This window comes from Melopsittacus undulatus, chromosome 5 (genome assembly GCF_012275295.1).
Source record: "Melopsittacus undulatus isolate bMelUnd1 chromosome 5, bMelUnd1.mat.Z, whole genome shotgun sequence".
Lineage (NCBI taxonomy): Eukaryota > Metazoa > Chordata > Aves > Psittaciformes > Psittaculidae > Melopsittacus > Melopsittacus undulatus.
The window spans coordinates 44,283,792-44,309,447 of record NC_047531.1 but is presented as its reverse complement, the minus strand read 5'-3'; the positions used below and the strand labels follow the sequence as shown (position 1 = coordinate 44,309,447).

Here is a 25,656-nt window from a genome sequence, read left to right as displayed (position 1 = left end):
CTCGGCGCTGTCGGGGCAGCCCAAGATGGCGCGGGGTCGGAGGCGCTCACCGGCAGCCTCCGCTTGAGCGCCTGCGGCGGGGTTCATGCGCGGGAGCGGCGGGCCGCGGCGGGGCCCAGCGCGATGGAGGGCGGCGAGCTGGGTGTGGAGAGCATGGACAGCCTGACCGAGCTGGGCGACGAGCTCACCCTGGGCGACATCGACGGTGAGGGCCGCGGCAAGGGAAGGAAGGGAGGGAGCGGTGTGGTGGGGGGGTTGCTCCCGTGTTTCTCCACAGGCCCGGGGTGCTGGTTCCGTGCGGGGGAGTTGGATAAGTGCGCAGGTCTCTCCCCGTGTCGTGCCCCCTTTCCGCCCCGGTGGCAGGGGGTGGTCGCCCCAGCGTGGTCCCGCTGCTCGGGTCGCGGTCCCAGCACGCGTGGGGTGTCCGGCCGGGCAGCGCCGGCCTGGCGAGCAGGCACGCGTGTCTCCCCGCGTGGCACGGGCGGCCCGTGGCGGTTCCCACCCGGGATCGTCTCACAGCCGCTCCTAGGGGCCTGGGCCACGCCGGCGGTGTCGAGGCTGTAACGGGTGTGTGGGAGTCCCTCCCGTGGGCAGGCAGTGCTGCTCACGGAGCCCCGTGTGTCCTCGGTGCTGCACGATGGCCGGAGCTGTGCTGCCACTCTTGCCTGTGGGAGGCCGGGCCTTGCCCCCTTCACCAAAACAGGTGTAACTGTTTAATTTTCACCTTTCCCCCCCACAATTTCCTTATTTTTATCCCAAAACTTCGCCCATCGATGGCAGAGCTCAGGCTCGCTGTGGTACCCACTGAAGTGCAGGAAAGCGAAACGCTCCCGTGTAACACCTCGCCAGGAGTTTCCCAAACAGCTCCTGAAAACCCATTACAAATGTAATTTCTCTATGAGCTGTCGGTTGGGAACGGGGACCTGGCTCCACTCCCCTGCTCTCCTCGGCTGTAATCCCAAAGAGAGCTCAGGTTTTGGGAGCTGATGGCCACAACGTTCTTATTTAGCAGCTGGGGGGTAAAACTGAATCAGTGCTTTTGAATTTCTAGTTGTGATTGATCTGCAGTGTAGAGGGGAGCAAAATGTTATACCTTCCTGCTTTAATGTATCACATGTAAAAGGAGAGTGCCTTATGAGAACATAAGCACTTAGTTATATCACTCTTAAAGTTAGTTATAACGAGAGGTGGTGTTTGCTGTGGTTAAAGCACCACGTAATGACTTCTTGGGATCCATATGGAAACAGTTCTGATGAATGTGGAGCCACGGTGTGCCCGGGGAGGTGTGATTCAGAGCGATGAGTAACTGAGGAAAAGGAGCTTCGCCCTCCCTCCTCCCCGGCTCCCGGGGTGGATTTTCCTGGGGGGAGGTATATGGCAATCCTGCTTTTTGGGGCTTTTTTTTAAATGCTCCATCTGTCATGGATCCATCTCAAGGTTTGAAACTTTGCGAGGGCTTTGATTTGATTTCAAGTTGTCTTGTTGGCAGGGCTTGGTGTTCCTCTCCCCTCCAGGCTGAGGGACCCTCGCTGCCTGATTTTCATGCTTGACAGTGGAGGAGGAATCACATTGAGGGGGCGGGTGCACAACTGCTTGGGTTGTCGGTGTTCACCAGGATGCTGCGCCAGGATGGGGCATGAGGCTGATCGGGGGTTCCTGGTGCTGAGCTGGCTCTGCCTCCTGCCCCAGCACAAGCTCCCCTGCCAGCCACTGGCAGGGCAGTGCTGGAGAGTGAGTCCTGAGCTGGTTTTATGAAGCACGTCTGGGTTCAGGGTGGATGAGTTGTTTGTCTAGGTTGGGATCTCCACTGCTTTCCATTCTCAAAGCACCACGGAAGAGCAGCCCATGTGCAGGAGAGCTGAGCCACTGCCTGGGAGAGGCAGCTAAAGCCCAGTCCGTGCCTCTGCCAGGTATTCTGGGCACTGGGCAATGAAAGTGCTCGTTGGATTTGGTTTCACAATACCTTATGGAGACTTTTTAGCCTTGGTCTGGGCCGGGGTAGTATTCTGCAGTGATATCTCGCTGTATTAGGAGCCAAGACCTCTTCAACCCAGAGGGTGTGGATGATATGGCAATAATGGGTTTATCACTGATAGCTGTCCTCCAAAAGCACCTGAGCTTTCCAACAGTTAATAGAGACACTCTCCCTGTTCCCTGTGTAGGCAAAGGTGTTTTAAAGAAAGGCAGAGATTTGGATTTTGGGTGTTGCTGTTTCTTCCACTTGGTTTTTCTTGTGCTGCTCCTAGGAAGGTTCTTGGGCACTTTAAAAGAGGTGGGTTGGATCCTCTGGCAGTCTAATTCTTTAAGATTAATCATTAGACATGTTGCACTTAGTCAAAGTTAACTCTGTGATAAAGATGTGATTTAAGTCAGGACAGCAAGAGTAGTTTCTTTTATTGAAATATTCAGTCTGTATTGAACATGATGTTCTTTAAAACACAGTACTTGAAATTTGGCTCTTACACTGGAATTTACTTTTCCAGAGAAAATCGTGTCCAATTTATGTTTATGCCCCACTTGGGATAGTGCTGTCTGGTAGTGAAATAGCAGTGCCATCAAAGGAAGGTCTGGAGAAGTATGTAGTTGGGAATATCAAGTTTATCATGTTGAGGGTTCTTTGGCATGGTCTTAGCTACACTTGGTTGGAAGGTGAAAAGCTGCTTAGTATCCACCTAGGTGTTATGCAGAAGCATTAAACAGCCCTCCTTGCCCCAGCAGGGTTTCGTGGAAGTTTACTGAGGTGCTGCATTAAAAAAAAAACAAACAAAACTAAACTAAAATCTTTAATTTTTCTAGTTAAAAGTGGAGACAAAGGTTTGGTCCAGCTGGTCCCAGGGGGGCGGCTGCTGCTCCATGCTGGGAGCTGCATAATAGGTCAGGAGGACACATCCCCTCCCAAGCTTCTCCATGCAACAGACCTGAGTTTTAGAGCAATGGTCATGGTCAATCCTTAAACATCTCTGAGGGTGTGGAAAGATTGCTGTTGGAAGGGGACTAGTATCATGGAAATAAGGCAACATGGTGAAACATTCATTGAGGGAGCAGGAAGCTTGGAGGACAATCCCTTTGCTCTGCCTTAGGAGCATCATAGTATGTGGGTGGCATTTTGGAGCAGCAGATGAATAGCTCTCTTATTGCTGGGGCTATGTCCACGGAAACAGTGCAGTTTGCTTATCCGAACCCCCTTCATAAACCACAGCAGTGGCATCTTTCAGGTTTGTGGATGAGAGAGCTCCTGGTGTAAGGAGCCCTCTGCTGTATACTTTCCTATAAACCACAAAGCTATTTTCTACTTTCTAAACCCGGATTCATGATTTAGTTATAAACCCTCTGTGACGTTTGTGGGTCCCCTCCCTTTTTTTCCTACTACCAGAAGAAAAATAAACATGGCTTTTAGAGAGCGGTGGTGGAGCCAGTGCAGCCTGGGCAGATCCTGGGGTGGGGAAGGATATCTGACTCCTCGTGCCACCTCCCACACAGAATGGGGGAAGCATTCAGGTAGATTAGGTGTGTAATTGGATTACATTGGATTAGACGGAGAGAAAAGGAAGCTTCACTTATGAAAAATGATCTCTTGGTTGTGCGTTCCTTTTCCTGTGAGGGGAGAGCTGTAGTGTTGCGGTAGCACCCTCTCAATATGGGCTGAATAAGCCCTGGAGAAGGTGGGATGGAGAGAAACTGCTGTGCAGTGATTGCAGACAGGGGTAAATAGGCAAAAAAACAACAGCAAAAGTTATTCTGGTTGTTTAAACGCTTGTGTGGATTTCTCCTTCTTTCAACACTTCTATAAGCTGATGTTTCCTTTAGTGTGTTTTCTCCAGTTTCTGGTATGCTTGAAATTAAAACAAAGTTAAGGTGAATTCTTATTCCATTTATTCATTTTCCAGATACTCAGTGGTGCAGGAGGGTTATGGGGCTTGAAAGCTCCCCAAAAGCTGAGTGGGAGAAAGTTTAGTGCTGGATTTGCAAAGGTGCTTGGTTTCTTCCTTCTACAAGGTTTAGATTGGAGCAGTGATGGAACGAAAATAGCACTCAAGATATTGTGGAGATGGAGAAGTTCTGGTCTGTGCTTGGATCCTGGGAAGGTGGTGCAGGAGAGTCCTGCCTTTTGCTCTGAGCAGCGAGAGGCAGGTGGATGCTGGCCACCTCTCGGTTTCTGTCTGGAGATGTTCAGTTGGTGTGGTATGTTCTCTGGAGGTTTTGAAAGACCCAGAGCTCCCTTCTGTTCAAGCATGCCATCATCCAACTCCTGATGTAGTGGTGGGTGTCAAAGCGTGCGGGCAGTAAACCAGCGCTGAACGCGTTTCCTTCTGTTTTACAGAGATGCTGCAGTTCGTGAGTAACCAGGCAGGGGACTTCCCGGATCTGTTCTCAGATCACTTGTGTGGCACCTTCCAGGGCAGCAGCAGCAGCAGCAATGGTGGGACCCTGGAGCCGCAGCTGCAGCGGCCCTACAGCCAAGTGCAGCTCCAGCCCTTCCTGCCGTCTCCTGCATCCCCCCAGCTCCAGAGCCTGCCTGCCAAAGCGGCACAGGCAACAACTCCGGCCCCTCCACGCTCTGCTCCGCTCCTGCAGCCCCGGCCCCCGCTCCAGCCTCAGCCCCAGCTCCAGCAGCAGGCTGTGATGATTGCACCGACCTTCAGCTCTGCTCCCCAGACCAGGATTATCCAGCAGCCTGTGATATACCAGAATGCAGCCACCAGTTTCCAAGGTAGTGGTTGGGGTGCTCACAATCAACCATGTCAGTGTTCAACCTCCATGACAAGCATGATGATCTGTGTGATGCTGCCCATGGGGTGTCCCTTCTCCTGCCTGCTTGGCTTTGGAATTGGGGGTGCATGAGCAGCTGTCATAAATGAGAACTTTTGTGTGGTCTCTTGCAGTAGTTGTCTTCTTGGTGCTCTCCTCTGTTGTGCCCTTCTCTCTTATGATTCTTGGAAGGCTTGAGAAAAGTATGGCTAAAATGTGGTTGTTGGCAACACTGTCCTCCCACTGATGGGTGCTGCAGGCAGATCCAGTCCTGAAGCTCCAGCCTGTCCCATGTGGCAGTCCAGAATGAAGGCATGTTTGAACTACTAAATTATCAAGTGCAGTACTTGCATTGAGCAGAGGCACTTGTAAGGACCTTTAACAATGCCTGAAGCTTCCTTTGTGAATGCCGGTTGTCTTGATCCTCTTCATTAAGTATTGATTCTTTACATGATGAATAGGATCCTAGGGACCACCAGGAGGAGTGGGAGGGAGCAAGTGCTGATTGGATGTACTGCATAATGTCACTGAAGTCGTGAGTCCTGGGCTACCAGAGCAAAGGTTTTTGACTATGTTTTCTCTTAGCTGATCTTCTGTGACTCCTGGGAAGCTTCTATTCTAGGTACAGTGTCCTCTAGCAGGAGGCAGCAACGGAGCTGGAAGCTTCCCAGTGTGTGGGATGTGTTAGATGAATGCTGCCTACTGAGAAGCTCTGGGAAGAAGAGGAGTGAAGCTGGGAGTGTTTGCAGGCTCCATAACGGAGACCTGTGTCTCTGGTCTATTTCTGACATCTCTCTTCTGCCTTCCAGTTCTCCAGCCTCAAGTCCAGAGCCTGGTGACGTCCTCCCAGGTCCAGCCAGTTGCCATCCAGCAGCAAGTGCAGACTGTGCAGGCCCAGCGAGTCCTAACACAAGCTGCCAACGGCACCATCCAGACGTTAACGCCAGCCACAGTCCAGACGGTTGCTGCACCACAGGTCCAGCAAGTTCCAGTAAGTGAAAATGCAGAGTGAGGCAGAGATCCAGCAGCAGAAGGAATTGCTTTTGCGGGTCTGGTCCCATGGTTTGCCAGGGAAAAGGTGGTGAAGCTTGTAGAGCTGGCGGTCCTGGTCCTTGCTTTTGCACAAGCATTTTTATGTGTGAGAGGTATTTTTAACCAGTCTGTGTTCCAGACACATCTTACTTCAAGTCATGTGTGAGAGTCCCTGTTGTGAGCTATGGTGTGACTTCCAAGTAGTGGGCCACGTTCAGAAACCATTTTCACTGAATCACATGCATAACTAAACTTGGTCTGAAATATTTCTGTAGCTTGGTGCTGCCAAACCAGATTGGAAGCCTTGAACAAGCGTTCTTTGACTTTTGCCTACTTCATTGCAAGTCCACCACATCTACAGTGTCTTACAAGAGCTGGCTGATACTGGAATGTCTTCTTCCAATTCTTCAACCACAGTTTCTTTGATCTTTTTGCTGCTGCAGTGTCATGTGATTTCATTTGAAGACATACGGAAGACTTTTTCATTTGTGTGTGTCTTTGTGTTGGATAAAAACTGTTTGTGGCTAGGGGACTCTCTCAGTATGGCAGGGTTGCTCTGGCTCAGCCATGTTGTGTCACCTACAGTGTTCTCCATATTTAAGAGTCAACAAGGTATTTGAAAAAATAAGAGCAAGCTGTATTATGGCAAAATAACTTGCAGGTGGTGTGGACCCGCTTGATATTCATGGTACAAATCCTTTCAGTGACAATGGAGAGATGAAAGCCAAAGTAAATATGTCCTAGCCATGTTAGACTCTGAGTACTCAACCAGTTAATGCAGACAGCTAATTATAGGTGTAATTGGAGAGGGGAAGGGAGTTTTTCCATCAGCTCTTTGTGGGTTTTTTCATACATGTTTACTTTTGATGACTGGTTTGAAAACCAATGTCCTGGTGCTTCCTCTGCTCCCCTCCCTCCAGCAGTGTTCGGAATGTCTCATGGTCAGAGTTTGCATGAGGGTCTGACAAAAACCATTCAGGTGATGCAGGTGAAAGAAGAACTCACCCCGCTACGTCCACTGATGAGTTACAGCTCTGTCATCGCTTACTTCTGGCTACTGAGATCAGCAGGGAAATAGATGCCTACTCTCACCTTCACCTCTGACTCTTTTCAACCTAGGTTCTGGTCCAACCTCAGATCATAAAAACGGACTCTCTTGTCTTGACAACCTTGAAAGCGGATGGTAATCCTGTTATGGCTGCAGTACAGAACCCAGCGCTGACAGCACTCACTGCTCCCATTCAGACCACAGCTCTGCAGGTACCATATGGATGTTCTTCTTCCTTCCTCACTGACCTGCTTTCCTCTTAACTCAGGGAGGAGACCCGGGCATTAGTATTCTGCAGTGGTGCAAATGGGAGGGGTTTTGAGGGCTGCTCTAGGCACGTCCAGAGCAAGTAATGCCCTGTTTCTGCCAAGGCTAAACACACAGATTGTACTTTCTTGGCAGCCTCCCATGGCCAGTAAGCAAAGACCAAGGGCATGTTTCTGTTTACCTTTTTCTAGTATTACAAGGAGAGGAGCATGACCTAAAAATTCCATCCAGTTTTTAACCTCTGGAAGATACTTGAAACTGAAAGCTAACTCAGAATACCTGTGGAACGTTCCTTTACCCCTCAGTAGTGTCTAATAGCAGTATGTTGGATCTGATAACTAATTAGGCTGCTCTTCAGAGGGCGCTTGCAGTGAGGACTCAGTGTAATCATTGGAGATAGCAGCTGTACTTCATGGCCTCCACTTCTTATCAACTCTGAGAAACTTGTGCCCCCAGTGACACATTTATTACAATCTTGTACATTCTAAGATACCTCTGGTCAAATATTTACTGGGGGAGATAAAATTGCACATCTAGACTTAAGTTTTGACTTTTGTATTGCATGGTAGGCATCATATATACTTTTTCACAGCCAGACTAAAACCTCCAATTAACCTGATTGCTTTTAGGTGACATTTTCATGCAAAGATGAGGCTTTTGTGATTGTGTCTGTCCGATATAGAATCTCTAAGGCATTTTGAACACATTGAAATTTGGTGGAAATTAGCCAGGGAAAGGTGGAGGATTTACATTCGCTTATTTGTCAAATTCCAGCTTGAAATGAAACTCAATTAGAAGACTCAGTGTCAGAGTTACTCCTGCAGTTGCTCATGGCTAGCTTATCCTCATTTTTGTGAGTCTGCCTCTTGACAGAAGTACCTCTTCCTCTCCATAACCACTTTCCTGATCCTTGGTGTACTTCAGAGAACATGTGTAACCACCTCAGTCTCGCTTTGCTGGATCAAGCAGTTTAACCTTTCTTTTCTACAGATGTCGTAGAAGCTGTTCTGTGCAACTGTCTTGGTGAGATTTGTCATCTTTTATCACAGAGCACATACTGCTTTACTTTGGTGTAGATGGTTTATCCTACATCTAGATGTCCATGTTTGAGCTTTTCACGCCAGTGTGTGTCACTCATTGTCTTAGTTCCTCATCTTAAGTCCTTTTCATAAGCTATGGATCTTTTTTTGTCCATTTATTTGAATTCAGCAACTGCAATGCTCAAGCCAAGGATTTTTTTCCGTAGTCACATCCTTTCTAACACTGCCTTTACAGTCTGGAAGTAGCATTGCCTGTTGCTGATACAGTGATTTTATTTGTCCACAGAAGAGGTGGATTTGGACAGTTGAGGTGTAAGGGTTGTAGGAACAGCAAGGAGCCTTGGTTCATTTCTCTGTTTAGTGGAGGAACAGAGCATGGTATTGGCAGAAGAGCGTTGATGCTCTTGGAGAACAAGTGATGTTCTTGCTCCACAATGACCAGTGTGGGAGGTGGAGTGGCAGACTTTTCCTGTGTTGCTGTGCCAATGCTCATGCCAGGTGAGGTGGATGGGGTGAAACTGGCCTGTCTCTTCTTTTCTGAGCTTTCCAAACTTTCCCTGATTTTTCTTTCATTTACTTTTTTTTTTCTTTAACCATCATAAACCTTATCTAAATTGGTTGACCATTTGTGATGCTTGTTACACATGGTCTTTGTAGACCCTTGTTGGGAGCAATGGGACCATTTTGACTACAATGCCAGTGATGGTGGGACAAGAAAAGGTGCCTATCAAGCAAGTCCCTGGGGGTGTCAAGCAACCAGAACCACCTAAAGAAGGAGAGAGGAGAACAACTCACAACATCATTGAAAAGCGTTACCGGTCATCCATAAATGACAAGATCATTGAGCTGAAGGACCTTGTCATGGGCACAGATGCCAAGGTAAAGATGTGGAGTAAGAGCAAATCTAGTGTCATAAATTCTTTGTCTTGGGGTGCTTGTTGCTCTACTAAGTGAAGCTGTTGGGTACAGTGTGACGTAGTAGTATGCATACATGTATGGAGATAAGACTGGTGTCTTATCCTTGCTATCAATCACCTGTGTGATGGAAATCTTGATAATTGTATTCAGGAAGGGTCATCTGTAAAATGCTTACTGTATTCTGCTAGTGGTGCTGTTTCTTGAAAATAAGCTATGTCTTATGTGTTGGTTCTTTTGTTAGGCCTAACTTACGTAGGCCCTCTACATAGAGTATCCAGGTGGATGTTTTGATTACTCTGCCAGACCAGAGCTTGCTGAAGTTTCCTTTTCCATATGACTGCAGTAGAAATGAGGGTTTACAGAGTTTTCCAATGTGACATGGTTTAGTGTGAGGTGTCCCTGCCCATGGCAGGGGGGTTGGAACTGGATGATCTTATGGTCCTTTCCAACCCTAACTATTCTATGATTCTATATTTCCTTTAGATATTGAGTAGTAAAAACTACTTGCTCAAATATTAGAAACTTTCTCTCACCATGTATTCAAGGTTGCTCCATTCATGTTACCTCATGCTGGTAGAGCAGGAGTAGTGTTGTTGATACCTTCCTTGATCTCCACACACGAGTGTGCACTAGTAAAGTCATCTCCTATTGCTGGGTGGAATAGGAAGCTTATGTTTTAAAAACACTGGTAGTGTGCAGTGGTTTCCTAGTACCTTGGGCTTGTGTTTACAAGCTAACCTGTCTACTGCTGCTGCTGGCAAGTAATTTCATGGTGATGGTCAAGCGAGTGAGGCAAGGAGAGAGCCACTTATCTCAGAATTAAACAGTGAATGATGGCTAAGAGACAGCAGCTTGTTCCATCCCAGAAGAGCCACTTCATTTTTAAAACTGCAGTGCTTTCGAAGGACTACTTCTGGCTGAAACCTAGATGTGAGTTCTGTTGTAGTTTGGATGCTAATCTGTGTCTATTGCACTTTATTTGTAAGATCTGTTGCCTTGCCTGCAGTGTGCCCTGCTATTAGTTTTTTTACAGTTGCCAAGTGGTCCTTTACACCCTTTTTCTTTCCATTAGCACATGATACAAAGAGTTGTGGTATCCCTACAAGGCAGGAGTGACTCTTTGATGCTCTCTGTGTAAACTGCCTTCTATGTCTTAATTCCTTGCAGATGCACAAGTCTGGAGTCCTGAGAAAAGCCATTGATTACATTAAATACCTACAGCAGGCCAACCATAAGCTGAGGCAGGAGAACATGGTTCTGAAGCTGGCTAACCAAAAAAACAGTAAGTTGTGGAGGCTGTGCAGAAGTGGGGAGGGGACACAGAGTAAATGTTAGGATGCCTCTTGCAGTTTCTTATCCTTGACAGAGGTTGTATCAATAATGACTGGTGTTTGGTGTCCAGTCTGAGTGATGCTGGCAGGATGCAGGATCAAGAAACGTACATAATGTGCTCTTGATTTTTGCAGAGCTGTTGAAGGGCATTGACCTGAGCAGCCTGGTTGACAACGATGTGGATCTGAAGATAGATGACTTCAATCAGAATGTGCTGCTGATGTCTCCTCCAGCCTCTGACTCGGGATCACAGGCTGGATTCTCTCCTTATTCCATTGATTCAGAGCCCGGAAGTCCACTCCTTGATGATGCAAAGGTATTCGTGACTTCAGTTGTCAAATTCAAGGCATATACTCCAGGGATATGTAAGGGCCAGAATTTAAATTCTCCTCATTCTTGAGAGTAGAACCAGCAGACATCTGGCAACAGATCTGTAGGGGACAGAGATCCCTTGTAAGGATGAGGAGGTGCATTAGTGTGTTTTACCTGTTCTTAAATGATTGAGACTACTTCCTGAGCTGTATAATCTGAGCCATACCTTAGCTGCTAGAAGAACTGTACTTGGCCTTCAGCCCCTTTAGAGTCTCTGGATTTACAGTGCATGTTCATGACCTGAAGAGCTCATGGCTTTCCAGGGATATATATATATATGTCCAGTGTATAAGCAGGAGAACTTGGAAATGACCTGCAGAGCTCACAGCTTTCCAGGGATATATGTACATATATGTCCAGTGTATAAGCAGGAGAAGTTGGAAATGGACAGTGACATCCACTGTGGTTAATGATACTCTTAAGTAGCCACAGTAACAGAAAGCTGTTAGCTGTCTTTGGCTGAAGGTTAGCTTTGTGAATACCATAAAGAAGTAAAGGCAGTAAAGGTTAATCCTTGCCTAACCCAGGGATGCAGTTAATGATAACTGAAATAACTGGGAGCAGAAGGAAGGTGAAGGCACTCACATACTTCAGTCTTATCTTACTAAGCTAGGGGAAGCTTCACTGGCGTTCTTGCTGATCTTGACCTAAAAAGCTGAATTTAAAACGTGTTTTGGTTTTCCTTTTTCCCTACTCCTCCCTTGGCATAAGTATTTTTTGTTCTGTAAAATAAGCAGTTTTTTTCTCCTTTTTTTTCCACTCCTTTGAAGGTTAAAGATGAGCCTGACTCTTCTCCTGTGGCCCTTGCTATGGTGGATCGGTCTCGAATACTCCTCTGTGCTCTCACATTCCTTTGCCTTTCCTTCAATCCTCTGACATCCCTGCTGGACGCCCGAGGAACCCCAGAGTCTGACAGCCTGGTGCGGCATGGCTCTGGCAGGAACGTGCTGACCGTTGAGTCAGGTAAGGAACCCGGGTAGTCTGGACCACAGGAAGTGGCCGGGCTTACATGGTCTCCCTGAAGACCTAAAAGCTGTCATCTGTAGTGACAGCTGCAGGTTGCAAGGTGGACTTTTGGTGTGGTTCAGTGGGATGGGTTTGTGTGCTCAGGGAGTTGTACACCTTTGTTTGATGGTTGGGAGGGGTAGTGCAGGGCTGGATGTGGGAGGAGAGCCAGTGAGAGTGCTTGGAGCTGGTTCCAGTTTACATCCACATCCAGCCTTGTTCTTGCACAGAACCAGCCATATGTGGTGAGGTTAGAGGGAGTACCCACTTGTAGCCCAGCAGCCTGGGCTCTCAGGATAGACCCTAGAAAAGTAGTTCAGGGTAAGGAGCTTGCTCCTGTCCTCACCAGTCCTTGAGGCATGTTCACATTGTATTTGTTTTTAAGGTAACTGACTGATTTTTGTAACTTAATAGGAAAGTAATAGGTGAAAAATTACTTCAGAACCAGTGTTCTTATGGGGTCTTGCAGCTGTCTTGTTCAAGACACTTGTTGCCTAATATTCATAGTTTGGGGTACAGCAGCTTAGGGGGCAGGCAGGGGATTCTGCAGGCATACTGTCATTTCTTCGACTGGTAAATACGCTGCCTTAGTTAGGATCAGAAAATGATGCTGAAGTAATGTGTACGGATGGGTGTATTTAATAGAAAAATCTAGAATACAAGGTACTCTAGGAAAACTGAGCACTGATTCGGTTTGGTTTGTGGGTTTTGTTGTGTTTTTTTTTTTCTTTATAAACTTGTTGTGTAAAAATCTCTATTTGGCTGGGAATGTTGTGGCTTGGAGTTTGGATGAAGAGCTGTAGATACAGGTGTTTCCTGATTAAACTGCAGCCTTTGCAAAAGTTGATGCCACATGTGGCAAGTGTAGCAGGACATACTTCAGGGTCTTCTGCTTGTCCTGTTGCTGGGCTTTTGGTGTCCAGATGAACTCTTAGCTTTCCTTGTTTGGGATGTCCATTGCAGATGCGGGTGGCTGGTTCGGATGGATGATGCCCACGCTGATCCTATGGCTTGTGAATGGAGTGATTGTACTGAGCGTGTTCATAAAGCTCCTCGTGCATGGAGAGCCAGTGACCCGGCTGCACTCCCGGTCATCGGTCACCTTCTGGAGGCATCGCAAGCAGGCAGACCTGGATTTGGCACGGGTAAAGCTGACTTGTCGTTTTGCATCAAGTGCATCCTCTAGGAGGAGCTTGGGTAAATGTTGCCTAGTGAGACAGTGGCTTGGTGTTTGCAAAAGTGTGGTATTTGAGTGGATTGTCCTGTCTGATTTCAGATTAGTTGGTGCTAGGTTGTCTTGAGTGGATTCAAGATAACCTAGCACCTTATACTTCCCTCAGCCTAAGTTAGCAGGGCTGAATGTCAGTATTGGAAGAGGCTCTTAACTTCTGTCCTTGTTCCTTGCTGCTGCATCTTGTAGCTATCTGCATGGCAAGCTTTTGTCCAGAATCTGGCTTTTGCTGTCTGCTTTGTTTGTCTCCTGTTCTCCCGCCTTTTGGAAGTTCTCCCCGTTGTTGAGACAACATTTGGCTTTTGATATGGGGAAACTTCATGTTGTTTGAGAAGGTAGGAAGCTCCTGTCCCCTAGTGCTGATGTGTCTCTCAGACAGTGCAGGATCAGACCCGTGTGTGGAAAGATATGTGTAAGGCCAAATTTGAAGGTGGTGTAAGTTGCCTTTATCTTTACCCTCAGCTAAAGATGTTGTCCTAACTTGCACATCAGCGTGTCGTGCTCTCAGTGCCCAGGAGTGTCTCTGTGATGGTGCTTTCTTTGTTGAACCCTTTCTCACGTTATTTGCAGGGGGATTTTGCCGCAGCTGCGTCAAACCTGCAGACTTGCCTGTCGGTACTCGGCCGAGCACTGCCAGCTTCCCGCCTGGACTTGGCCTGCAGCCTGTCCTGGAACGTCATCCGCTATAGCCTGCAGAAGCTGGCACTGGTGCGGTGGCTGCTGAAGAGGACTTCTCATCAGTGGCGGGCAAGGGAGGCCACTGCAGGCTTCGAGGATGAGGCCAAGACCAGTGCTCGGGATGCGGCTCTAGCGTATCACAAGCTCCATCAGCTTCACATAACAGGTAGGAGCAGAGGTAAAGGATCTGCTGTCCTCATTTTGCCATATGAGGAGGTTCAGAGCTGATCCTAGAAGATACAGGGAGAGCACTGTGGCCTCCCTTCTCCAGGAGGGCTGCTGTTGGAAATTAGCCTGACAAATTTCAGGAGCCACTTCCTAGAATGCAACAGGCTTAAGCAATAAGAGGGCTCTGTAAGAAGGGCCAGAGAACAGCAGTGTCTTGAGTTGAGTGTGTTCCCTGGCCTGCACAGATGGCTGAGAGTTTTTCCTAAGCAGCAGTTGGTAGATTCCGGTCATTTTTTTGCTGCTGTTAAGGGCTTGTTTCATCTGTATCACTTGGGAACGTTATGTGGAAGCAGGGGCTGAGGTTAATTGCTGGAAGAACTTAAATTTCCGAAGCTGTGTAGAGCGCCAGTTGGTGTTGATAAGCTTTGAAAACCTGTGTGCACATGTACTAAGGAAGTGCTTGAATGTTGCTTGTGAACGGTTGTTTTTGCTGTTTCCTTGGCAAACCAATTTGCAATGTTAATAGGCTCCAAGCACATCAGAAATCCAAGCTAAATTTCCTTCTGCCTAATGCAGTGTGAATTGTAGCCATGCCACCAGGGATAAATAGTCATCCTTAATATTGTCTATGTAGGTACAGATGGTACAGATGGGACTGCAAAGGAGTTTAGTTTTAAGAGAGTGATAAATAGCAAGACAGATATTACTGATGATTTTATCCTAACTGGTTTAGCTGCACAAGGTTTTCTCACAGTGGATACCAACCTTGGTATCTGTGGAGGAAAAGACTCGGATATGGTTGTTCTGTTGCCTCACTCCAGAGTAGGCGTATGTGGTTGTAAACTTCTCATGTCAACAGGTCCTTCTCGTCTCTCTAGGACAGTAGCCCTGCACATCATGGCAGTATTTAGCAGGGGCAGTACTTCACCAAGAATTAACACTTTTTTCCTTTCCCTCCTGTGCAGGTAAACTTCCCTCCAGCTCAGCTTACTCAGGCTTGCACATGGCCCTGTGTGCTGTGAATCTGGCTGAGTGTGCAGAAGAGAAGATCCCACCCAGCACAATGGCAGAAATCCACCTGACAGCCGCGGTTGGCTTGAAGACCCGCTGTGGGGGCAAGCTGGGATTCCTAGCGGTGAGTTGTGGTCTCCTCTTCCATCACACCTCCAAGCAGAGCTCTGGAAAGGCCTGCAGGCTGGCATTGCTGCAGCTCAGGGTGTCTGTCAGCACAGTGATCACAGTATGGTCTGCAATTGTGATACAAGCTGTAATTGTGATATGACCTTTGTCCCTGGTGGTGTGTGTCTTTCCCTGGGTGCTGTTCTCAACCTTAGCTTCTCCTTTTCCCAGAGCTACTTTCTAAGCCAGGCGCAGAGCCTGTGCAGCTCGGAGCGGAGTGCCATTCCTGACTCTTTGCGTTGGTTGTGCCACCCCTTGGGACAGAAGTTCTTTGTGGAACGGAGCTGGACGGTCAAGTCGGCTGCAAAGGAGAGCCTATACTGCACCCCGAGGAACCCTGGTGAGAGCCACTTGTGTCCCGATTGCTTGGCCTCGTAACACTTTGAGCTTGGTTATCTCTCCACTGCTGGGGCAAAAGAGGGTGTCTTGTTTGAGAGCATGCTCTTGTACGTGGACTTGATGGGCAGGAGGGGCTGTGGAGCTGAGATGTGTCTTCAGCTGCAGGACCTGGCTTTTCCCTTTGGATACCGTGTTGTGTTACCATGCTTGTGTCTTTATATGCTGGAATACAACCTGAATGTGGCTGTGAATGTCTGGGGGGTGACTTTGGGGTGAGCATTGTCATATGGTATAAGTGCTAGAGGGATGTTCGGCTGAAGGCTACAGCTTTATAAGTGGGTTAAAGGGTTAAAAAGGCCCTGAAAACTTAGTCTTTAGAAATCATTGCATTAATTCCTCAAGTATTTACCTCTACTTGCTCTTCTTGCTCCCATGTTTTAATTCTTCTTTTCAGTTGTATTGGAGGGTGGCTATTGCTGTATGCAAGTGAAGTGGTTTGGGTTTTGTTTCCTCTCTAGCGGATCCTATTGCACAAGTTCATCAGGCATTTTGTGAGAACCTGCTGGAGCGAGCAGTGGATTCACTTGTGAAACCTCAGACTAGGAAAGAGATAGTGGAACAAGAGGAGGAGGAGCCATGGTAAGTTTATATGCTGGCCACAGGTGCAGCCTCTGGGGCAGAGCTCATGACCACTGTCTGAGTGCACTGGGGCAAACTGGGTGGTTAGTCCCTATTAAAGACTTGAAATGACAACGTAAATCTGGCCACCACAGCTTATTAGAACAGCGAGCTCTGCCTCTTTATATTAAAACATCTGAAGTCAAAGGTGAACCTGTGCAAAGTAAGGATTTCTGGTGTCAGCTGGCACAGTCCTGATCCATTCCTGAACTGAACGAATGGTGGGACATGCTGGGACAAAGTTCAGTGTTCAGGAGTGCTAAACTTAGGGTGCACATACCAGCAGAACATGTGTACAGGGCTCTAAGAGCATGAAGGTCTAGCGTGTTAGGGAGTGACACCCCCCCCCACACACTATCTTATGCATGAGCATTCCCCTAACTGAAGAGCCACATTTGTCAGCAGTGAAAAATCAAACTGATGAGTTGCAAGTGATGATGTTGGTTGAAATTACCATTGCCTCTAAGCTCTGTGACCAAATGAAAGGGGCCGATAGGTGGGAATTGGAGCAGCTTTTTGTACAGAGCCACCTTTTTCCTAGACTCCACAGAGCATGGAGCTTCAGCCTTTACCAGTAATTCAACACTGCTTCTAGCTGATACCCAGATATACTGGTGCCAGGCAAACACTATGCAAATATATGGGAAGCTCTGTAAGGATCCTGTCCCCAGAAGATGTGAGTAAAAGCCTCAAATGGGAAGATAACCCATCATTTCCCTCTGTAGGGAAAATACTGCACATTTATCTTATTTAACTTCCTTTTGTTTTCAATCTCATGCCTAGCATGGTTGCAGAGAATGAGCAGCAGTTCAGTCTTAACTGCTGCCACAGTACAAATGCTTGTGATCAGATGCTGCTGTTGATGATGAGATAAAGCAGCAGAATTTGTATAAGTGGGATGGATTTGCAATATGCCTGTGGGAGTCCTCTTTCCTCTTGGGAAGGACTAGCTTGAGTCTTTTCTGCCCCCTCTAGGGGTAGGAGCTCAACATCTTCCTCTGTAGCATGTCCCAGGAAATTAGATCATTGCTGCATGTGCTGCTTTTTCTGACCCACACTGAATGCGTTGTCACTTACGTTCGTATGTATTTGCATATATGCAAATGACCACTTGCAGAAGAGCAGTTCAGCCACTTTTAGAGGCAGTGATTGAAAAGGAGCCTGTAATCAACTTGTAACATATGTGCAGCATCTCTGAGGCTGAGATGAGGCTTCTGGAGTTGACTCTAGTTCTGTGCTGGTCCCCTTGCATGGGGAGGTGTGAGGCTGCTCCTCCCTGAGCATCAGCCTGTGTGCTTTCACTCTCAGGGTGGTCTCTTCAGTCCAGCAGTGTTGTGTTTCCTGTAGGGCTTGAACTTTCTGCTTCTTTAAGGGGTCAGCGCAGTTTAAAAATGCCTTGTAACTGCTAAGAAGTGCTTTTAGGTCCTGGTATCCCATTTGACAGCATAGTGAAGGTCTGCTTTGCTTCTTGTTTCAGTGAGTTCTCCAGTGCCATGGAGTACTTGAAACTGCTCAACTCTTTCTTGGACTCAATGGGAAGTGGAGCTCCACCCTTTGCCAGCACTTCTGTGCTCAAGTCTGCCCTGGGTAAGTCTGGCAGAACCGAAGCTGTCCCAGCTGCAGGAACTATTGCTGATAACCTGTTCTCTCTCTCCCCACCACCTCTCAAACTGCAGGCAGGGAGAAGGGTGGCCCTTGAAGTGAGACTTGATTGCTGAGCAGCACCACACCACTGTGTGGTATGGGATTGCATGTTCAAGCTCACCTGAGGGCTTGCTCCTGGCAATGCAAAGTGGGAGGAAGGGTGTAACTTACAGACAAGCACAGCACTGTTGCCTTTGGGATTTTTCCACTTAATGACCTGTTGGACACAATGCAGGTTGATCTCGCTTTCACCACAGCTGTCCTGCAGCCCTGGCTGTAGGCAAGTTCTGGGCATATTTTAGGAGGCACTTGTGTTTCAGTGTGACAATGAGATACGTAGGCTTCTCTGAGCCATGAGCTCATCTGGGCTTGGCTGGTAGCAGGTTTCTGGAGTATTTGTCTTGCTTAGTATTGGTACAAGTGGCACCTGGCAGCTCACTGGGATGCTGATGGAGCCTTAGAGACACATGAAATGTGTTGTACCTACAATGTGTAGAGCAGATATACAAGAAAAACTAGACATTTATTTTTCTAGGGATTGTTTTATATATATATATATATATATATATAAAGGGAAGTCTATTTTTGAGACAATATTGTAATGTAATTTAAAAGCATGTCAGAGTAGCAGATCCTGTGTCCTTCGGGTCTAGGTAAGCTTTGGGAAGTTTTTCAGGGGGTGTGAAATAATGGGGGAAATTATATAGGAGACCTGATTTACTGGCTTGATGGTGATTAGTGCCAAGGCACGGTAAATATGAATGGAGCTGTTATTTTGGGGTGGTGAGTGGAGATCCTTGTTGGGAAGGGAGCCGACAGGTTTCTAGACTAGTAGACAAGTAAGTCCTTGCTGACAAGGTACAAACTTGGCAGCCAGAACTGCTTGCGGTTAGTGTAGGGTGTTTGCCTGCTGCCAAGTTGCCTTGTGTTCCTGCAGCACATTCCAGCATTGAGCTGGATGGCTGCATTCCTGTGGGATCTGTTTGGGCTCATTAGCATTGATCTCAGTGGAAGGAGCCAGGTGTCCCCTCCGAAGCTGCAGCTCCTGATTGTGTTCCACAGGCCCTGACATGGTGTGCAGATGGTGGTCAGCAGCGGTGGCGATGGCAATCGGGTGGCTCAGAGGGGATGATGCAGCCGTGAGGTCGCACTTTGCCGAAGTGGAGCGCATGCCAAAGTCCCTGGAGATGTCCGAGTGCGTAAGCCTCAAGCGACTTCCAGACTCCTGCCCCTTCTAAATGGGGGTGGCTCTTCCCCTAATGCTGTCCTGTGGGGCTACCCCTACCTGTGCTCTGCAGCTGCACACCTCTCTTGCACACGTGCTCAGCAGTTCACATGTAGGTCAAGGCGTGCAGGCTGATATCAGAGCTGTGCACTGGAAGTGTCAGAATCTCTTCTTTAGGGATGTCTTTTGGCTTTGTTCTAACTGCACAGCCTGACATCTTCCAAAATCAAACAGAACTAACGCACTGATGGAAAGGCTGGTGTAACCTTCTTGGTTCTTTTGCACTATAGCACCTTTGCCAGTTTGCTTCTATCTGCGTAGTCTGTGTTTCTGTAAGAGAAACAATTCCTATATTTTTTTCCTGTCTAAGAAATAATATCTCTGCTCTTGAAGATGGGAGGGTGAAAGCTGATGCTGGTTGCTGCTTGAGTTCAGCTCCTTGAGCTGCCCTGTGGCAGCCTGACATGGTACTGCTTGAAAGCAGCACTATCTTTCTCTTCCAGGAATGCCCTGGTGAAAGCCACCTTCTACGTGTGTAAAGCCATGCAGGCCTCACTGTCTGGGAAAGCAGATGGACAGCAGAACTCCCTGGGTCACTGTGAGAGGGCCAGCAGTCACTTATGGAACAGCCTCAACATGAGCAGCAGCATCTCCAGCACAGTCCTCAGCAATGTAAGAGTTACAAGCCTGAGATAGCACGTGGTTTGTCTTGGTTGTAAGGTTGATCTTGCTGCAGGTATATAATTTCTATGTTGTATCAATATTCACCATTCATCCTGTGTCTCATGGGAATAGAGAGAAAACTTCTTACCTTTCCTTGCAAAGGGCATTTACATCTTTCTGCCTCTGCTGTACAGAGGAGCAGAGCTGCAGGTACAACATTGTTTCCTGGTCATGGTTTCAGATTGCTGAGCTCTTGTTCATCTGCCAGTAGCTGTCATCCCTTTCTGGTGCTTTGACCAAATCAAATTTGGCCCATGGAAATCATCCATCTCCATTCTCTAAATGAGGTTTCTGACACCTGTAAAGCAGGACCTCACTATGTTGAGTCTGCTGTTCCAGGCAGCACTCATGAATGTTTGAACCCTTTACCGGGAAAGTGGGACTGTGCTATTTGTGTGGGGCTTGTTTCTCTTCTTTCCAGGATTACCTAAAGGTGGATCTTCCCTTCATGGCATGTGGGACTCAGTTCTGGTCCCTTCCGTCCCTCCTGGGTGGCAGCTGTAGTGCATTGTAGTTGCATTGCATGTTGTGGCAGTACCTGTGCAATGTTTCTGCAGTGCAGTACAGAGGCACTCTGCTTCTGCAGTGTGAGTAGGGTCCCCTAAGAGCAAGTAGGACAGCAGGCGATGCTAGGGGGCAGCAGCAGATGGGGAAAAGGGATTCGAGCTGTGTCAAAACTGCCTGTTTATTCTTTTGCAGGTAGCAAGGCTGTCTTTACACTCTACCCTAGTTAGTATCACTGTTAGGGCAGGAAAGCCTTTGCAGAAGGCCGGGGCATTGCTGGTGCAGTATCCCCTGGGGTCGAGGTCAGCCTTGTGGAGGTGTTAGACCTCCTTGGCCACAGCTTGGTGCTTGCTCCTTAGGCTGGACCTCTCAGTGTTGGGCTCCAGAGATGCCAATTGGGCAGAAGACAAAGCCCTGCTCCAGGGTGCATCATGGTCGGGATGATGTGGCTGGGAGGGCCCCTGGGAGGACATGAGGTGCCGTGTCTGCATCTGTGTAGCACAAGGCCTGTTACTTGCCTGATGGGATGTGTTAATAAGCGTGTGTGCCCCGGCGCCCGGCTCTTGCAGATGATCCAGCTGCTGGCCTGTGACTTGCTGCTCTCTCTCCGCACCAGCCTGTGGCAGAAGCAGGCGAATGCCAGCCAAGCCCTGGGTGAGACCTACCATGCCTCAGCCCCCGAGCTGACGGGCTTCCAGCGTGACCTAGGCAGCCTGCGCAAGCTGGCCCACGGCTTCCGACCTGCCTATCGCAAGGTGATGCCTGCCTCCCCTGCATGCTTAGCTGTACCCCTGCCCACGGGAAGCTGTGGCCCCTCAAAGTGCAGGGTGTATGTGGGCTTGAGTGGTTTGGATGGTTTTGGTGGGACGGTCTGCCACCGGCAGCCTCCATACTTTCTCTTGGTGGGTGATGAGGGAGGTTCCCATGGGAGTCCGGTGCATGTCAGGAGATGTCTGCCTTAGTTTCTACCTAGAAAGAGGTCACATCTATAGTGCCAAGCAAATACCATGGCATTCTGTGCTGTAATGGGTCTTCAGGCCAGGTCAGTCCCTCAAGTGCAAGTGGAACACTTGGCCATGTTGGCTCTGCAGGTAGCCAGGGGGGGTCAGATACCTTCTGCACCTGTAGAGCTTAGCTGTACCCTCTTAGCTGTACCCTGACACTTCTCTGGGGTTTTCCCCCCACTTGTGTTCTCCTTAGTCTGTCTAGTTTTAAGCCTCTGTAGTATAGTAGGACAAGAGAGTTGTCCTGGTATTGTCCAGATTCTGGATTTCAACATTTTATGCTGTTACTGAAGGTGCTGTGCTAGCAGCCTGTGTGAGATGCCCACCTGGGCCACAGTGCCAGGGTTTGCAGTCCCATTTTTCCACCCTCTTCCTGCGCTTGTGCCTCCACCTTTCCAGGCCACTTGCTGTTATGTGCCAAAGGCTTTTTTCCTCCCTCATGGTTGCTCTGACCTGCAAATTACCCAGAGACAGGTGGGAAGATGAAGGAGTGTGGAAATGTGTCTCTGCTGTTGGCAAGGCATCAGTGCTCCGTGCTGGAAATGCGGTGGCTGAGGGATGACACACGCTCAGCGCCAGCATCACCCCTTTGCCAGCCCACCTCTCACCCTCCATCCCACCTTTCCTTCCACTTCCAGGTCTTCCTCCATGAGGCCACTGTGCGCCTGATGGCAGGCGCCAGCCCTACCCGCACCCACCAGCTGCTGGAGCACAGCTTGAGGCGACGCACGCCCCAGAGCAGTAAGCAAGGTCAGCAACAGGGGCCCCACTGGGAGGGGGCAGTGCTTGGGCAAGGTTAGGGGGGCATAGCAGCAACCTGCAACCTTTTCCCTGTGTCTGAGGGTGAGGATAATGATCTCCCATCACGTTATGGCTCATGGTAATGCTTCTGCCTTGATCTCTGTGAGCTGGCTAATGTGAGCTGCCAGTCCTGAGCTGCTGGTGTCAGTGAACAGGGTTGAAAACATTTGTCTTTGTTCAGCCACATGGCGTGAAACATGGCAGTCTGGAGTTTGAGGAGGTCAGTGGAAAGGCAGAAGCCAGGAATCCTAAAGGGGAGAGCCGAGAGACATGGTGGTGGCTGTAAAATGCCCTGGGTGTTTAAGAAAATGGGCAGATGTCTGTGCTGGTGCTGGTGCTGGGATTGAGCCCTAGGAAGTGCAGTGAAAGGGACCATCTCTGTAAAAGACAGGATTGCAAGTCCTGGTGTGACTCCAGCTCAGACTGTTCTCCTCTGTTAGCCTAAAGGAGCTGCCTGGGAGTCTGCTGCAGGGTGGCCCCCACTCTAGGCACAGCTGATGATGCCAGCCAGAGATGCTTGTGCTCTGTTGTGCCAGTCAAGGGCCCACATGGTGAGGTTTGTCATGCAGGTGGTAGCTTCACCCTTCACTTTCTCCTCTTTGCCTGTAGGTGAACTGGACACCCTGCCAGGCCAAAGGGAGCGAGCCACAGCCATCCTGCTGGCCTGCCGCCACCTTCCCCTCTCCTTCCTCTCCTCACCAGGCCAGCGAGCAGTCCTTCTGGCTGAGGCTGCCCGCACGCTGGAGAAGGTGGGGGACAAGCGCTCCTGCAGTGACTGCCAGCAGATGATCGTCAAGCTGAGCGGGGGCACGGCCATTGCTGCCTCCTAATGCCGTCGTGGGGCTGCCTTGTGCAGAGCCTGGTTGACCACCAGCCTGGACTTCCCTTCTGGAGCTTGTAAAAAACTGAAGTGTGAGGTTAGGGCTGTTCTGGTGGGGTTGTGATGGGGTGGGAGAGGGAGGGTTTTGGTTTTGTTCCGCTTTTTTAATAGCCCCAGGTTTAGCTTTATTAGCCCCCTTCTTTGTTCTCAGGCACTGCTGCAGGAATCTCGTTCGGTTGAGGTTTTTTGTGACCGTGCCTGGGGCTGTTGGGAAGTGCTGCCCCAGTCTGGAGGCCCCATCCCTGCTGGGGGGAAGCCCGCACGCCCAAAGCATAGAGAAGTGGCACATCCCGTGTCTGTTCTCAGGGGCGTCTTGTTCCCTTCCCAAACACCTCTGTGGAAACCTTTGGGGAAGGCAGAGAATCTGCTCAGGCCTTGTCCCGTGGGGTTGCTGAGGTCTGGGGCTGTTCCTAAGAGGTGGGGAAGAAGACACCAGCTTTCCTTGAGCTGTATGTAGGGAAACTGAAGCCCCATAGACCCAGCTTACAGAGGTGCTCCAGGAGTGTTGCTTGGGGCCAGTACTGCCCAGCAAAATTACCTACGGTTTTTATACAGGTTTTTTTATAGGAGTGTTTGTGGCTTTACAAAAACATAGGGAACGCTGCAGCAGATTTCCCTGCCTCTCCACTTCATGCATCTCCTTCCTCTGACAGCTGCCTCTGGTTTTTGGCAGGGGACTGGGTTTGTGGCAACTCTACAAGCAGAGCTGGGGCACCCCCGTGTCATCTGGTGCTGGGTGGCAGCAGAGGTGGACATGCAGTGCCCCGCACTCAGTGTGAAGGGTGGGTGCTGCTCTGGTGCCTTTTTGTTGATGCAGAAGCAGTTTTTAGAAAGAGGTTTTTAATTTTACTCAGCTCCCAGCCCCAGAACTTGCGTTCAGATGTTTCTCCTTCCCTTCTTCAACTGCTCAACAGCTCTGGAGTTCCAGCAGGGACTGGAGGCATTGTGGTTCCAGGGATGAGTCTCCCAGCTCTGTTACCATTGCTCTTCAGAGCACTTTGGCTTGCAAGTGAAGGACTGCCTGTGACTTCCCAAGAGGGGGAGGCAGACTGGGGACAGGGAGAGAATGGTTTGCCCTCTTTTTCTCTGCCTTTCCTGTTGCATCTCTCCAAAGAAGTGCACACACGGTTGTGTGTGCAGATGTGGAAACCAGTCTTTGGCAGGTGGACATTCCTGTTTCTCCCTGCAGTAACTGGTCTGTGCTCTATGTCAGCATCTAGAAGCATTTGGATATGGGCAACAGCCCAGTCTGATGTTGTCCTGGTCAGGCCTGTGCAGCCTAACCCCTGCAGAATCAGATTGGGGCAAGAAGCTTCCATGTACATCCAGATGTTGCAGAGGGGTGTGAGAGCTTGAGCTCCTTCCAAATTGAGGGGAAAGAGATGAGGGTTTGTCTCACTTGCACGGGGTCTTTTAGCATCTGGGCTGGGGATTTTGTGTGCTGCAGCATTGAACACAAGTGATGCTGGTCCTGGAGTTGCTTTTCTTCAACAAGGTGGAAATTGTGTCCAGGAGAAACTTGTCTCTCAGCAAAGCCCTTTCCCAGTGACCCTAGGCTATAGATGCAAACAAAAGATGCTTTTGTTTTGGCCACTAGAAGATGCTTCCCTCCATCCCCCACTTTATTTTTGGGAATACTATCTGGTGGACACCCTGCTGCAATGGTCAGGAGCCTGTGCTCCTCACCCTGCTGGCAGGCAGGGGCATCCCTTGCTTCCCAGTGTCTGCAGTTGGAGGGGAGCTCATCCCTTTGAGGGGGAAGGCGTTGCTCTTTAGGTATCTTTGATCAATTTGGGTGGGTCTTGATTGCCCATTCCTGAGTTCTGAGCTTACTGGTGATCTATTTTGGGGGGTGGATCGCATCCTCCTACTTCTAAGTGTCTTTCACAGTGTCTTCCTGGTTGTTTTTTTTCCAAACCAGAGAAACTGGGGCAACCTCCAAGTGACTTCCCTGGGTCTGTGTGCAACACAGGGGAAGTTTGGTGCTTTAGTAAAGTGGGGGGAAGTAAAGCTTCAGGAAAATCATGATGCTGAGGCTTCACTTGTCCCTAAGAGTGGACTAAGATCTGGGCTGCAGGAAGAACTGGTGGGGCTGGGAGGCTGTGGGGCATGACACAGAGGGAACCAGCACTGCTGGCCCTTCTCTACCCTCCAGGACCAGGGTTCTTTGCCCTGTTTTTTCTATACTGTTCCTCAGTTTGCTGCCTGTCTGATCCGACACCTTTTTTTTATACATGTGTGTATATACTGTAACTTCTTTTTTTGTTTGTGGGTGGGAGAAAATTGTTTTATGGATTGTGTGAAGAAAATCTATTTATCCACGTGGAGGTTGGAGTAGGGATGATTTGTGATACGAGGTGCAACTGGTGGTGGGGAGGTTCCCCAAGGAATATATCTGCTGTCTGGAAACCCTGTGCCAGGGCTCCTGAGCATCTGGTACCTAATAAAGGTGAACGTTACCACCACCTCCTGCCTGTCCTCTTTCTTTATAGCCCTCTTCATCCTGGCCAGCAGCTGCTCTCAAGCATAGGGGAGGTTGAACCACCCTTCAGAGACATTCAGTCATGCAAGTGCCCCAGGAAGCTGTCAATCCTCTGTCTGGATAACCTGGACAATGGAGTTGTATAGCTCGTGATGAAAAAGGGCCCCTTAGTGGAGCAAGTGTGGTGTCTCCGCTCCTTTAGAAGCAACCCAAGGCTGATGGCTTGAGCAGGGCCAAGGGAGGCAGAGCTGGGCCAGAAGCCTGCAATTCTGGGAGCATCTACATTTGTGGAGAGCTTTTACCTGACCTTGCCTGGGACAATGTCCTTTCACTCCATCTCTGGTTCTCTGCTCCCCT

General features: G+C 49.0%; 1 protein-coding gene across 1 annotated transcript; it reads left to right on the top strand.

Moving 5' to 3' along the window:
* Window position 1: 1 nt before the first annotated feature.
* Window positions 2-22,767, top strand: SREBF2 (sterol regulatory element binding transcription factor 2). Its single transcript, XM_013129356.3, has 19 exons — window positions 2-205; window positions 4,322-4,711; window positions 5,559-5,740; window positions 6,901-7,041; window positions 8,794-9,015; window positions 10,222-10,336; window positions 10,521-10,702; window positions 11,529-11,721; window positions 12,727-12,908; window positions 13,565-13,838; window positions 14,806-14,975; window positions 15,191-15,359; window positions 15,877-15,997; window positions 17,514-17,623; window positions 18,743-18,875; window positions 19,409-19,577; window positions 20,702-20,887; window positions 21,775-21,886; window positions 22,547-22,767. Exons 1-19 carry the CDS (start codon window positions 124-126, stop codon window positions 22,765-22,767), a joined length of 3,354 nt encoding a protein of 1,117 aa, XP_012984810.1. The 5' UTR covers window positions 2-123.
* The last annotated feature ends 2,889 nt before the right edge of the window (window positions 22,768-25,656 follow it).

What these genes read in the sequence shown, in the direction of transcription:
- SREBF2 (XM_013129356.3), top strand. Translation starts at nt 124, where the DNA reads ATGGAGGGCGGCGAGCTGGGTGTGGAGAGCATGGACAGCCTGACCGAG. An exon ending in CAAGAGGAGGAGGAGCCATG is followed by an intron (nt 15,998 to 17,513) that starts GTAAGTTTATAT and finishes TTCTTGTTTCAG; the next exon opens with TGAGTTCTCCAGTGCCATGG. An exon ending in CCAGCACAGTCCTCAGCAAT is followed by an intron (nt 19,578 to 20,701) that starts GTAAGAGTTACA and finishes CGGCTCTTGCAG; the next exon opens with ATGATCCAGCTGCTGGCCTG.